The sequence below is a fragment of the Natrix helvetica genome (genome assembly GCF_964273705.1).
Source record: "Natrix helvetica genome assembly, chromosome: 6".
In the NCBI taxonomy this organism is placed as follows: domain Eukaryota; kingdom Metazoa; phylum Chordata; class Lepidosauria; order Squamata; family Natricidae; genus Natrix; species Natrix helvetica.
Window position 1 is genome coordinate 53,281,747 of NC_138553.1, and position 14,662 is coordinate 53,296,408.

The 14,662-nt window shown below is 45.2% G+C and overlaps 1 protein-coding gene across 3 annotated transcripts in view; it reads right to left on the minus strand.

Annotated features, from left to right (window-relative positions):
* ARID2 (AT-rich interaction domain 2) overlaps positions 1-14,662 on the minus strand; it is a 219,367-nt gene that overhangs the window by 101,991 nt on the left and 102,714 nt on the right. For all 3 annotated transcript variants that reach the window (XM_081958391.1, XM_081958392.1, XM_081958390.1), the window contains one exon: positions 12,498-12,565. In XM_081958391.1, the coding sequence (XP_081814517.1) occupies positions 12,498-12,565 (68 nt within the window). The remainder of the gene's footprint in view (positions 1-12,497; positions 12,566-14,662) is intronic.

A 14,662-nucleotide genomic window follows, 5' to 3' on the forward strand; every position in this document is an offset into this window, starting at 1 on the left:
AATACCATCTATAAAACATTTTATAAAAGTTCTCCCTTAAATTCTGTGACTGTGAAGAGATTTTTGAAGATCAACCGGAGGAAGAATTTCCACCTCCCTACAATCCAGAGATAAGCAATCCTCCTGTTCCTGTCCCTCCACCTCTTCCCCCCTCTCTTCTTCAGCGCAACGAGGAAGCAACAGACACAAATAAAAAGGGAGGGGAATTATTAAGCCCTTCTCATACTAGAAGAGAAATACTTTATGGAGAACTTGATGGGTCATTTACAGCTCCACCTTGCATATGTTCATGTTATGTTTACAACAAGTGATTTGTTTAATTGGCAAAGGGGAGTGCTTCCATATAGAGAAGCCTCTCAATCATATGTAGAACTGGTCCAGAGAATTGTGGCAACCCACAGACCAACAGTGCCCGACCTGCATACTTTGCTGGATGCCTTCTTGGGTCCAGAAGACAAGCGGCAAGTTTTGGAGGCTGCAGAAAAACATTATAAAGACAAAAGGGCAACCATTAACAATCCTCCATTAAGACACTGGCCTCAGGTTGCAGATTTATTGTCTCCAGCCTTTGAAATTAATGCCAATGACTCTCTACCCCAAACCACCCCAACGATGCCGTCGAAGTGATGTCCCGGTGTCTGGAAGCCGTACGGATCTGGATGGGAAGTAACAGACTCAAGCTCAACCCATCCAAGACTGAGTGGCTGTGGCTACCGGCACCCCGGTTCAACCAGCTGATTCCATCACTGGCCATTGGGGGCGAACATCTGGCCCCCGTGGATCGGGTACGCAATTTGGGCGTCCTCCTAGATGCCCGGCTGTCAATGGACGACCATGTGACAGCTGTGGCAAGGGGGGCGTTTCACCAGGTTCGCCTGGTGCGCCAATTGCATCCCCTATTGGACCGGAACGCCCTTCGCACAGTCACCCATGCGCTTGTGACGTCCCGGCTAGACTACTGCAACGCTCTCTACATGGGGCTCCCCTTGAGATGCACCCGAAGACTGCAGTTGGTTCAGAATGCGGCCGCGCGGGTAGTTTCGGGAGTCATTAGATACTCCCACATAACACCTCTTCTGTGCGGGCTGCACTGACTGCCTGTGGCTTTTCGGGTGCGTTTCAAGTTGTTGATTATCATCTTCAAAGCGCTCCATGGCACAGGACCTAGTTATTTGCGGGATCGTATCCTGCCCCACACATCCCTTCGGCCGATTCGCTCACACAGAGAGGGACTCCTCCGGGTGCCATCCACTAGGCTGTGCCAGGGGCGACGCCCAGGGGAAGGGCCTTCTCTGTGATGGGCCCGATCCTCTGGAATGACCTTCCCCCTGACATTAGAACGACCACGGACCTCCACTCCTTTCGCCAGAAGCTCAAAACCCACCTGTTTCATCTAGCCGGCCTGGCCTAATTCCAGCTTTCCCACCTCAGTTTGTATTTTTAAATTTTACAGTTTGGTTTTAAGGTTAAGTTTTTAATTTTTATAAACTTGTACAGGGGTCTATTTAATCCGATTTTAATTATATTTATTATCGATTGTATGGTTTTAATTTGGTACCTGTACACCGCCCCGAGTCCCCTCAGGGAGAGGGGGCGGTCTAGAAGTCTAATAAACTAAACTAAACTATTGGCATACAAGTTTTGAGGGAGGCCCAAGAAGCTATTATTCAGGGTCTCAAGAAAGGGGTACCAAAAACTGTAAATTTTCATCGGGTGTACCAAATTATGCAAGAGCCAAAAGAAAGCCAAACTGACTTTGTAATCCGATTGAAAGATGGCTTTCAGCGCTTCACAGACCTAGAGCCAGAAACCCCACAGAATAAAGTAATTCTGAAAATGACTTTTGTGGGACAAAGCACCCCTGATATCAGGAAGAAACTCCAAATATTAGATGCCCCGACTACCCAAAATTTGGAACTCCTGATTCAGACAGCATTTACCCTTTACTCCCAACGAGAGGAAAAAGAGGAAGGAAGATAAAAAGATGAGGAGTCAGGCCAACAACGATGGCCTCAATCCCAGCCATCCCCAAGCCCTACCCAGAGGCAGATGACAGCAAAACAAGAACTATACTGACAGAGCTCCAGAGGATTAATTTCTACTCCCGAACCTCTAGTGGAGTTAAAGTGGGAGGCAAATTATAATCTTTTCTTGTCGACACCAAGGCAATCTAGTGTTCTCAATGACCCTACTGTGCCATGTCTGGCCATTCAAAGTACCCCCATAGTAGGTGTTACAGGCAGAATGGAAACTGCCAAACAAAGTGGATGCTTGGAAGTCAAAGGAATCCAAGGTCCCAGTGTAACCCATTCATTTCTCATTCTGCCTCAATGCCCTATTAACTTGTTAGAAAGGGATCTATTATGAAAACTTGGAGCAACTCTTAAGTGCTCTCCAGAGGGAGTACAGCTAAATTTTTCCCCTGGTCAAGCATATTTGGGTTTTCTGAGTCTGCGGAACTTTAAGTCACATTCAGACTCTCGCATTAACCCTTCCGTGTGGTACCAGGGAATGCCTGGATATGCTAAATTTGCTGTTCCCCATTTGGCAAAACTGAAATATGATGCAACTCCTGTTTCAATAAAACAGTATCCAATAAAAAGGGAGGCTCGCATTGGCATAAAAGAACATATTCAAGCCTTTTTTAATTTTGACATTCTAAGAGAGACTCAGTCTTCATGGTCTACCCCAATTTTTCCAGTCCCAAAACCAGACGGAACTTGGAGAGCAGTCCAGGATTTGAGAGAGGCAAATTACAGGATTCAAGCTTTACACCCTGTAGTAACCAATCCTTACACCCTTTTGACCACCCTATCACATTGCCAAGTTTGGTACACTGTAATAGACCTAAAAGATGCCTTTTTCTTTATCCCTTTGGCCACAGAGTGCCAAGATTACTTTGCTTTCGAATGGTCCAATCCAGATAATAGATGTTGTTGCCAGCTGACATGGGCTAGATTATCCCAGGGATATAAAAACAGCCCTACAGCCTTTGCTGCTGCCCTTTCTGCAGATTTAAAAGACTTTCATGCTCCACCCACCACACTTTTACAATATGTAGATGATTTGTTATTGGCAGCCAAAAATGAAGAACAGTTGGAAGAAAAATCAATTGAGTTACTGAATCATCTCGCTAAAAAGGGATACATAGTGTCCCCCCCCAAAAAAAAATCCAATGGACTAAGCAAACTGTAAACTATTTAGGTTATGTGCTAGACAAAGGAACTCAACGCTTACATGAAAGTAGACTCCGAGCACTGATGTCCCTGCCAATGCCAACTAATGTGAAACAACTTAGGTCCTTCTTGGGTATTACAGGATATGCCAGACTTTGGATCCCCCCCCCCCCCTATTCTGTAATAGCCAAATCATTGTACCAATTGACCCAAAATGATATGGCTTGGGAGTGGACAAGGGAACATAGTCAAGCCTGGAAGACCTTAAGGGAAAATCTAATGAGAGCAGCTTGTTTGGCTTTACCAGATCAGTCCCAAGGATTTCACTTGTACCTCACAGAACAAAAAGGCTGTGCTGTAGGAGTCTTGCTACAAAAAGTGGGTCCAGAATGGTTCCCAGTGGCCTACTTGTCAAAAGGCCTGGATAATGCTGTTAAAGGATCGCCTGTGTGCTTAAAAGTAATTGCAGCTACAGCTGTGCTGATTGCAGAATCACAGAAAATTATTCTTGGAGCCCCTCTCCATGTTTACACACCCCATGCAGTTCAGGCTCTGTTAGAACAAAAGCTTCCTGCTTGGGCAACATCCAATAGGATTTCCCAATATGTGAGTACTATAGTGGAGCAAGAAAATGTTCAATTATCCAGATGCCAACTTTTAAACCTTGCTACCCTTTTACCATGGCCCAAAGAGGACACACCCCATGATTGTTTAAATAGGCTAGAATGCATTACAGGGTCCAGATGTGATCTAAAGACTGAGCCATTGATGAATGGAAATCTGGCACTCTGGACAGATGGTTCATCCTTTATGAAAGATGAAAAAAGATACACAGGATTAGCAGTAGTGACAGTAGATGGACCATTGCTTCAGAGACAGTTCTTCACATACGTCTGAACAAGCAGCTGAACTAGTGGCTCTCATAGAAGCATGCTATTTAGCTAAAGGCCAACGAGTGACTATATATACTGATGGCCGATATGCCTTTCTAGCTGCACATACCCATGTCACCTTATGGAAAGCTCGAGGCTATGTAGGAACTGATGAAAAAGCTTTAAAGATGAAACCCCTTCTGGAAGATTTGATGGAAGCTATTCACTTAGCTAAAGCCATTGTAATCATCCATTGCTATGGCATCAAAATGACTCTGGTCCAGTCTCTAGGGGAAATAAGGCAAAGGACTATTGTACTAAACAGGCTGCCAATTGTCCTAGGGACCACAACATGTGCAGTTGCATTAATTTCAGAGGAACTTATTGATTACTTCCCTCCTTTGTACGATGGTACAGACAAGTTAGAAACAGATGGTCAGTGGAAAAATGATTGGTGGATAGTAAAGGATAAAGTACAACTGCCTAGACAGCTAACTTGGTCAATAGTGAGGCGAATCCACCAGCCACTCATGCAGGTCCAAGAGTAATGAAGAGAGAGTTAGAAAGGAGATATAGGGTTGAGAATTTGAGAAGGTTGTGTAAGGTAGTAATGGATCAGTGTGAGATATGTCAGAAGAATAACCCCACAGGAGGAGCCAAAATCCCACAAGGACATATTAGAACATCCTGCTATCCAGGAGAAGCATGGCAAGTTCAGTTCACAGAAACGCCCAAGAAAGGAACTAAGAACAACTTTTTGGTTTTAGTCAATATGTTCACCGGATGGCCAGACGCCATCCCCACAGCCACCCAAATAGCTAAAGAAGTTGTCAAGATCATGATAGAAATAATCATCCCTAGATTTGGAGTACCAAAAAGTATAGAATCTGACAATGGTAGACATTTTACATCCCAAGTAGTTCAGGGAATGACTAAATACTTAGGGATTAATTGGAACCTTCATTCAGCCTACAGAGCCCAAGGTTCAGTTCTCGCAGAACGTTTTAATCAAACATTAAAGACCCATTTAGCCAAGTTATGTCAGGAGATTCATTTGTCTCGGCCACCAGAATCAGGGCATTACCTCGAGGACAGTGGAAACTGTCACCCTTTGAGATGGTAGACCTTTCTCATTCCAGTCAATATCAAGGCAAATATAACACAATATTTGCAGAAAGTGGCCCAGGTTCTGTCTCATATTTCTCAACAGGTGCAAGATTCCTTGCCACCAGTAACAACAGAGCCACCATGTGTTCAACCTGGAGAGTGGGTTTGAGTAAAGGAACTCTTCCCGAGTGCAACCAGTGCCAAGTGGTCTGACCCTCGGCAGGTTCTTCTCAGTATACCCAGGGCAGCTAAAGTTGAAGGCATCAAAGCTTGGATCAACGTTTCCAGAATAAAGAAGATTCCACCACCCCAGTGGGAGTATCAACACATCACCGATCTGAAGCTACATTTGCAACAAACCTCAGCTTCACCTGCAGACCTTTTTTGATGACCTGGAGTCCTGACTACTTGCTGTTCACCTTTATAGCAATTTGCTTTTTGCGTTGGATTATTGCTGCCTGATGAAGATTGCTGCATTTCAAGAAAAAAGCTGTGTGTGTGTGTACGCGCGAGAGAGAGAGCTCAGAGTCATAGTGAACTTCACTACCCTCTCCTACTAGACCTAGGTGCTTGACTATTTGATGTGTCCACTGCCTCCTCTGACTCATGTTATTCCTTTTTGTACAAGAGGTGTTGCCAACTCTATTTGTTATTGAAAATTCTATTTCTCACCGCATCTTGCCATCGGATGAGGAATATGACAGCGATGACTACGAACTATGGCTCCAGCTTTTTCCACCTGAAAAAGGTTCTGATGATTCTAAGTCTGAAATTGATTTCCCTCACTCTTAAGTTTAAGTTTATTAGATTTATAGACTGCCCCCTCTCCCCAAAGGGACTCTTGAGGCAGATAACAACTCATCCTGTCAAGAGTGTATAAAAACCACTTGTACAGGAGTTAAAATCACTAAAACTCTGGTTTACCACTCAGATTACATCTGTCAGGGAATAAAATCCAGCTGCACACATGAACAGATACAATATGCCACCTGTTCCAAAGATAGCCAAGTGGTGTCTCACACTCCACAGGGAGTAAGGTTCACCACTAAGGGTTGGGTGTATGCATTTGTGGGAGGAGATGATCATTATACCCAACAGTTAGCTTATAACCACACTATACTTGGGCAAAGCCCAGAAATGACTATTTGTTTTGATGCTTGTAACCCTTAATTTGCTGGCTACCACTAATACTCAAATGAGGACTATTATTTACCAAAATAGATTGGCTCTAGATTACCTTCTACTCAAAGGAGGAGTCTGTGGAAAATTTAATCTAACCATTTGCTGTATCCAGATAAATGATAATGGAAAAGCAATTGAAGAAATCACAGACCGTATGAGGAAGCTTGCCCACGTTCCGGTTCAAACCTGGGATGGAATCTTAGATACCTCCGGATGGTTTGAGGGAATGTTTGGAGGTTGGAAGGGAATTTTGTTCCTCATAGTTCTGGCTTTTGGAGGATTGATGATATTACCTTGTGTGATACATGTAATAAGATCAGTGATTACTAGCACAATTTTTGGAATAACAGTTGTGGCTTCGGGAAGATAGGACAAGCCTGCCAAAGTTCTTACTTTGACACCAGTACAAAAGCAACATTCACCATTATTCAAGAAATAGAAAGAATTATATTTGCCTTAAAAAGGGAGGAAATGAAAGGGCCCCTGAAGGATTAGAGCATACACAGAGTGTAATCTAATTCATCTTTTGTTAAATTGCTGTTGAGAGAAGCTCCATTGTAACCTAACATGCCATCTTAATAGATAAAACTTCTAGGCAAATTGCCAAGCTTAGCCTAGTAAAGTAACTACTTGTGAAAAGTAAAAAAGTGGATTCAGTAAAATAATCTTGCTTGCAACTTGAAATGTGTATTCAGCGTTCCCTAACAAAGCTCTGTCTTATATGCCAGAAAATGTATTTCTTTCCTCTTCTAAAGTCTATTGTTTTCAGTGTACTGAGAAAAATCATGAGGCTTCTGTAACATGAAATAATGTTTCTAACACTATGACGATCTGTACAAGCTGTGCAAAGACTATAAGAAGTTTGACAAAAGTTTTTTTTCACGACTGGATGGTGAGGCTCGCACCTGTTTTTCCCTCTCTTTATGCCTGCTCTGTTAAGGTGGGAGACAAAAATGCCATCAAGTCTTTTTGCTTTCTGCAGAAAATAAAAATTGATATATCAGTAGCCTCATGTTCAGAGTTTCATTGGAACTATCAGATTTTGAGCTGAATTAAAAAACCTTACACATAAACATGACAGTTTTAGTAATTCTATATATAGATAGTTAATATCATGCAATAGGTACTGTAGAAAAAGCTGGTCATAAATAATGTGACCAGGACTAATCAGCTAAAGTCTTATAGAAGATGTGTTTTTCTAAACTTTACCATTTTGTATGCACCATGCCAAACTCTGATAATAAAATGGGCATTGGTTCTTACCTGAGATGCCCATTCTCTGGGCAGGGGGAGATAGCATCCAGAATGGGTTAACTCTGTTTGATCCAATAGGGACTAAGTTTGCATTTTTTTCAATATCCTGCTTCCTCTACTGGCTCCACCCAGCTTTAGACAAAGTTGGAACTGCAGACTGACGAAAGATGAATTCGAACCAATGTTTCTCCTCCACAAGGGCAGACCTGCATTCCATCTTCCAGGATGGGGCTGGATGCTATCTCCACCTGCCCAGAGAACGGGCATCTCAGGTAACAATCAACGCCCATTCTCCATTGTTGGTGGAGATGGCATCCAGAATGGGACGTACCAAAGCCTGGACTGTCCTTACAGGTGGGCCGATGACCGTACCGCTGATTCCTGGACCACGTGCACAGTCTCTAGAACACGCCTACCAAACTCTGCATCCGCAGGCACAAAACTGTCGATCTCATAATGGCAGATAAACTGTGATGGTGATGATCAAGTGGCTGCCCTGATGATCAAGTGGCTGCCCTGCACATCTCAACCGAAGCTTGTGTGTCCCAAACTGTTGAAGTAGCACTTCTAGTCGAATGAGTCGAGACTTGGCCCGACATCTGATGAAAATAAATAGAGAGAGCTCTCTGCATGTCCAGCGTGTGCCACTGTCTTTCCAATTGATGAATTGGAGGCAGGCAAAAGTTCGGCAAAATCACCTCCTGCAACCTGTGGAATCTGGAGTTGATCTTAGGAATAAAGGAAGGATCAAGTCTCAACACAACTCTATCCAAATGAAAGATACACAAATCCTGCCTCACCGACAGGGCTGCCAGCTCAGAAATCCTCCTGGCAGAGGTGAATGTCGACCAAGAAGGCCACCATGAGGTACAGAGAAGTATCCCTCAAGGGTTCGAATGCCCCCCCCGTGAGTGCGAGCAGCACCTTGGCCAAGTGATAAACAGTTGGCAGTCAACGGTTGGTAGCATTGCGGAGAAAATGATGGACCAAAGGATTGATGTGCCAAAGATGGAAACTCTCTACAAACGATGACTGATGAAAGAGCAGCTGTCTGCCTCTTGAGTGTGTTTGGGACTAGGCCACTGTCCAGCTCCTCTTGAAAAAAAGAAAAAGCCATGGTCCCTGAGTACCGCCAGCATCATGTCTATGTCCTGTCTTGCCTGATCCGCTGACCTGGACATCAGAAGGGTGTCATCCAGGTAGCACTGGATCCTGATGGGAATAGCCCGAAGACTGGCGGTTACCGAAGTGAGGAAGGTGTTCTTTCGGATGCACTCTAAGAGTGCATCTTGAACTGCCAGTAAACAATATGGCGGTCCAAGTGTTTTAAGTAAAAAATCGCTCTCCAACCCCCCTGAGGTCTTTGGAACAATGAATAAGAGAGAATAAAACCCCTGCCCCCTCTGTCCCTTCAGGACTGGTTGAATTGCCCTTATGTCCAGAAGATGCCAAATTGCTTGGTCTACTAGCCGTTTTTTGTCTCGATACCAGACAGGTTCTGAAAGACCTTGGGGGGCAGGATAGGAACTTGAGGGAGAGGCCGAACTTGAGGGAGAGGCCGAATTTGATCATCTCCCTGACCCAGGTGTCCATGGTTGTTCCTCTCAACGGGAGGCAAAGAAGGCCAATTGACCCCTGATGGGAAGGTTTGGTAGGCAGTCACTTCTGCCACCGAAAGAAACCACCAGATCCCCCTCTGTAGGACCTTCTGGGCTGGTACTTCTGGCCACCCTTGCCTGACCTATCCTGCTGTTGGCCCTGACGGGGCTGAAACTGGCACTGAGGATAGGAGAAGTTGGCACAACAGTCCGCCCCTCTGCCTTCTTATATTGAGATGGGAGAACTTTTCTCTTATCTTTGGACTTGACCAGCAGGGGCTTCAGGGGGGCCTCCGAACAGCTTATCTTCGGCCAAGGGCCCAGCTGCAAGATGTCACTTGTGTCTGGCTTCCACCTGCCATTGGCAGAGCCAAATGAGGTGTCTGGTTGCCACCAAGGCTCCCATGGCCGTGGCAGCGAACTGGGCTGCACTCAAGGAAGCATCAGCCGAGAAGTCTATGGCCACCTTAAGCTTATTGAGGTCCTGATGGGACCTGGAATCCGACGCTGGAATCCTACCTTGCAATTCTTTTAACCAATGAAGGGAAGCCCTAGTGAAAAAGGAAGAGGCCATGGAGGCCTTAACTGCCCAAGCTGCTGCTTGGTGGTTCTTGACCAAAGTCTGCTCTGGCCACCTGTCCTCCAGTCACAAGGACTCCTCTGGAGCTCCTGAGACAGCTGAGGGGGAAGACAGGGTCCCTATTGATGCATCTACAGATGAAACATCCAGCAACTTGGTCAAGTCGGGGCCCACATTGTAAAAATGTTTATCCTGACTGCTAGGGAAAGGATCCGAACCTGGGGAGTTCCATTGTCTCTGAACTACGTCCAGAAATAATTTAAGAGGAGGGAACCACTTCCTTCTCCACTGCCCCTCTGAAAAAAGGAGGCCTGAAGTTTTTCCTGATACCGAGGGATCAACTTGAGAAGAAGGTGGACCAGATCCCCTTGTCTTCAGATAAATCAGAATCCCTACGGATCTCGCCCTCTTCCTCTTCAGAGTTAGAAGATCTGCTTGGTGACTTATCTACTTGAGCAGTGGGCTGGGATCTAGACCTGTCCCCCCTACGGGCCCTGCCGCCCTCTGAAGAGCGACAAGAATCTCCCTGTTGTAGCTCAGAGGCAATGCCCCGTTTAATGGCCTCCCAAATTATTGTAACCATATCCGGCAAGGGTGTCTGCACACTCTGCGAAGGGCTAGGGTCAGGTGAAGGAGATGCCAAGAGAGGCACCCTCAAGGGAAGGTGGTGAGGATGGAGAATCCGACTGCTGGCCCTCAGGAACTGACAATGGAATGTCCTCCTAACTGTCAGGAGACAATTCCCCAAGGTGGATAGAGGCCTGGGCTGTGGTGGGCTCAGGTAGCGGTGGAGTACCCTGGCTTTGGGACTGCACAGCTCCTCTCTCAGTTGCCTCCTTCTGGGTCCTTGCAAATTCCCTATCAAGAGCCCTTTGACGCCTGCTCTCCACCCTCTGTGAGGCCTTAGAGGCTTTAGCAGGAGGATTCTGCTGACTAAGTTGGGGAGGGTCTGCCTTCTTTCTCCCAGCCTTCACCCCCAATGGCCCACCTATCATCTCTTGAAGCATTGATGGTTCAGCGGGTGGTTCTGCATCAGCCATGGCCTGTGTCTGGATCACAACTGTGCTGGGACAATTAGACATGCTCCACACACCCCAAGTGGGTGATTGCATGCCAGATCAGGCTCTCCTGGGGCCTCTCTGCTTCAAAAACTGGGCTCACCTGGGCCCTATAAGAAATTTGGCTCTCCTGGGCCTTTTCTTGCACTCTGCTAGGCTCTCCCGGCCAGGATGAAGACAACCGCCGCAATATGGAGCTGTAAAACGGCGGCTGGAGCTTTCGCACCAAAGACATGGTTCAAAATGGCGGCCGGCTCCATGAGGTCTCCTAAAATAGCAGCCGCTAACGAAGGAGCAAGCTGCAGCTCTCCATCAGTCTAAAAACTTGCCCCGCTGCTTTTCACACCTCTGCGGCCACGCAGCACAGATGATGAACAAGGCAGACGATCTGGAACCTCGTTCCGGCGGCAGAGTACTGGCATCACTGTCAGTTGGTGTGACGAATCCTGGGGGACCCAGGAATGTCTTGGGCTGCTCTACATGTGGATTTCAATAACAGGGAGCAAGCCTCTACAAAAAAAAAAAAAATCACTTTTCCACTCCAAACTATCAATTTGTCCTGAAGAAAAAACACTTTCTGAGAAGCTTTTTTTTCCTCTAGTCTCAATGGAGACTGAGTCTAAAGCGTGGTGGAGCCAGTAGAGGAAGCAGAATATTGGAAAAAATGCAGACTCAGTCCCTATTCGATGAGACAAAGTTAACCCATTCTGGATGTTATCTCCACCAACAATGGAAAATAAACCTTGTCTGTCAATACTAGTTTGTAATGTAGTTACAATGTACAGGTAGTCCTTGATTTACAACTTCTGACCCAATTTTGAAACTTCAGTGACTGCAACACCCTTGAGATCATTTGTTATTAAGAACAATTGCAAGGACACTGTGACGCTCTCTGCCTATCTCCCCCCATTGCCCTGCTAGGTGCCTGGGACTGCTTACCAACCCATTAGATTCCACACCCTTCTCCTCACTCCTTCACTGATCACACATTCAACTATGAAAGAACCCTTGGAGGTCCAAGGTTCTCATTAGGGAGAAAGGGCAGGCTACTGCATCCCTAGATCACATGGCTCCATCCCAGAAGTAGGAAACATTTTCTGAAAATGGCACCTACTTCCAGGATGGAGCCCAGGGATGCTGAAGGCAGAATGGCTTGTCCCTCCTTCTCTAACATGAGCACCAGATCTTCCAAAGGTGAGTGAATGGTGACGGGTGGGGGTGGGGTGGGTAGGGACAGTGGTTTGGGCCAAGTAGTATGGCCGAAGAATAGCCTAAGGCTGAAGAATACTCTGAGGGGCAGGAAGTGGAGCATGGGTGCCTTCATGTGTGGGGGAGGCCTTGGGACACCTGGAGCAGGTGGGCTGGGCGTGCAACTAGATCTCCCAGGGCCTTCTCCATTCAAGGCATTCCACTTAACAACCCATGCCAGTTACTTAATGACTACATTGGGGAAAACCAAAACCAATAGGATTGTGAATTGAGAGCTACTTATTACCACTTTTTCTCTTTTGCATCTTCTTAGTATTTTTATTCATGCTACTTCAATATCTTAAGTTTATATACTCCTTTTTCCTCCACTGGTCTGATTCTGTAAGAAAACTGTATTTTGAATAGTTTGATTTGTACATATATTTCAGAAAAACGCTAGGTACCAAAATTTTAGAAATTACCTTAACAAAATCTCTATCCGTTTTCTCCTTCCATTCTTCACCAAACACAGTAGAAAATGAACCTAAAGCTATAAAAAAGCATTAACATTATCATTACATTGATAAAAATATTTCAAAGAATATAATTTTAAACCCACTGTTTTATATAAACCAAGCTAATTTATTTGGTTTATTACGTATATATTTTGCTTTATTTGACATCAGTATTAGTGTTTATTAAGAAGCATTTCTAAAATTGTTACTAGTTGGATAGGAAACTATATATATATTTGTTTTCATAGATTTTCACGGGTGTAAGTATGCTGGTCTTGTTGTATTCTGGTCTTTTCCCATATAAGATTGAAATTGTCTTGGCAACGTTTCGGCGAGGTCTCACTCGCCATTTTCAGGTTGGGTTCTGGGCTTAAAGCATGGTCGGAACTGCCGTCTTTCTATAAATCTTGGTGGGGTGTGTGGAGTGCTGGCTTTGGTTCAGTAAGTGGAATGATTGGTTGTATCATGATTGGTAGATTGGTGTTGTTGGTGCTGGCTGTGTGTCCGTTGTTGTTTCGTGTTGTAACGACCTGGGTGGTGGGTGGGGTTCGTTTGTTGACCATTTACTGAAACAAAGCCAGCACTCCACAGACCCCCACCAAGATTTATAGAAAGATGGCAGCTCTGACCACGCTTTAAGCCCAAAACCCAGCCTGAAGATGGCGAGTGATATATATTTATATATTATTTATATATTTATATATTTATATATTTATATATTTATATATTTATATATTTGTATGTATGTATGTATGTATGTATGTATGTATGTATGTATGTATGTATGTGTGTTACAACCCCTGGTATGAATAAAGTCTCCCTTTATTTATTTATCAGTACAATTACAACATACATACATACATACATACATACATACATGCGTCTTTGGTTGTTCGGGTTTTCTCCCGCGTAGAATTGGAAGTATCTTCGCGACGTTTCGAAGTCTCATTCATCATCTTCAGGCTGGTGCTTCCGGCTTGGTGCTTCCAGGAGCAATGTGAGATCTCAGCCGGTTCCTCTTTTTAACTGCCAGTGGGGGTTTGAGCTGATTGGGTGGGAGCTTGGCTGCATTCTGATTGGGTGGAGGTGTATTCTGATTGGTAGGGGGCTTGGCTGTGCTCTGATTGGATGGGAGTTTGGCTGTGCTCTGATTGGATGGGGGCGTGTTCTGTTTGGGTGGGGGCCTGGTTGTGCTTGTGTTAGTCTGAGTTGCAGAGGGATTTGAGCTGGTGAGCTGCGTTACTGTTGTTTGGCTTCGCGTTTGTGGTCTTGCCACATCTCCATGGTGGGCATCAGTTTGCTTCATGTATGGATTGGAAGGGTTTAAAGTGGCTAATAATGCAGCTGTGGTCTGGCTTCTGGTTTGTGGTCGGGCTTCTGGTTTGTGGTCATCATCAGTGTGGGTTTGGGCTTGCTTTTTGCGTGGATGTGTGATAGTGACATCCTGTGTGGTTTTCGTGAGTGTGGGTCTGGTATCATTCTTTGTGTTAGGGACTCGTTTGTCAGTGAGGGCGGGTTTCCAAATGGCTGGTAGGTGAGAGGTATCATCTCGTTTGTTCATGCTGTGTGGTCGTTTTTCTATCTCAATAGCTTCTCTGATTATTCTGTTGTTAAAGTGTTCAATTTTGGCAATAGTTCTGGTCTTTTTAAAGTCTATATCATGTCCTGTGGCTTTGAGGTGTTGGACCAGCGAAGCCAAACAACAGTAACGCAGCTCACCAGCTCAAATCCCTCTGCAACTCAGACTAACACAAGCACAACCAGGCCCCCACCCAAACAGAACACGCCCCCATCCAATCAGAGCACAGCCAAACTCCCATCCAATCAGAGCACAGCCAAGCCCCCTACCAATCAGAATACACCTCCACCCAATCAGAATGCAGCCAAGCTCCCACCCAATCAGCTCAAACCCCCACTGGCAGTTAAAAAGAGGAACCGGCTGAGATCTCACATTGCTCCTGGAAGCACCAAGCCGGAAGCACCAGCCTGAAGATGATGAATGAGACTTCATTGAAACGTCGCGAAGATACTTCCAATTCTACGCGGGAGAAAACCCGAACAACCAAAGACGCACATACAAACACCCGCGAAAACCTCAGAAATATATATATATATATATATATATATATATA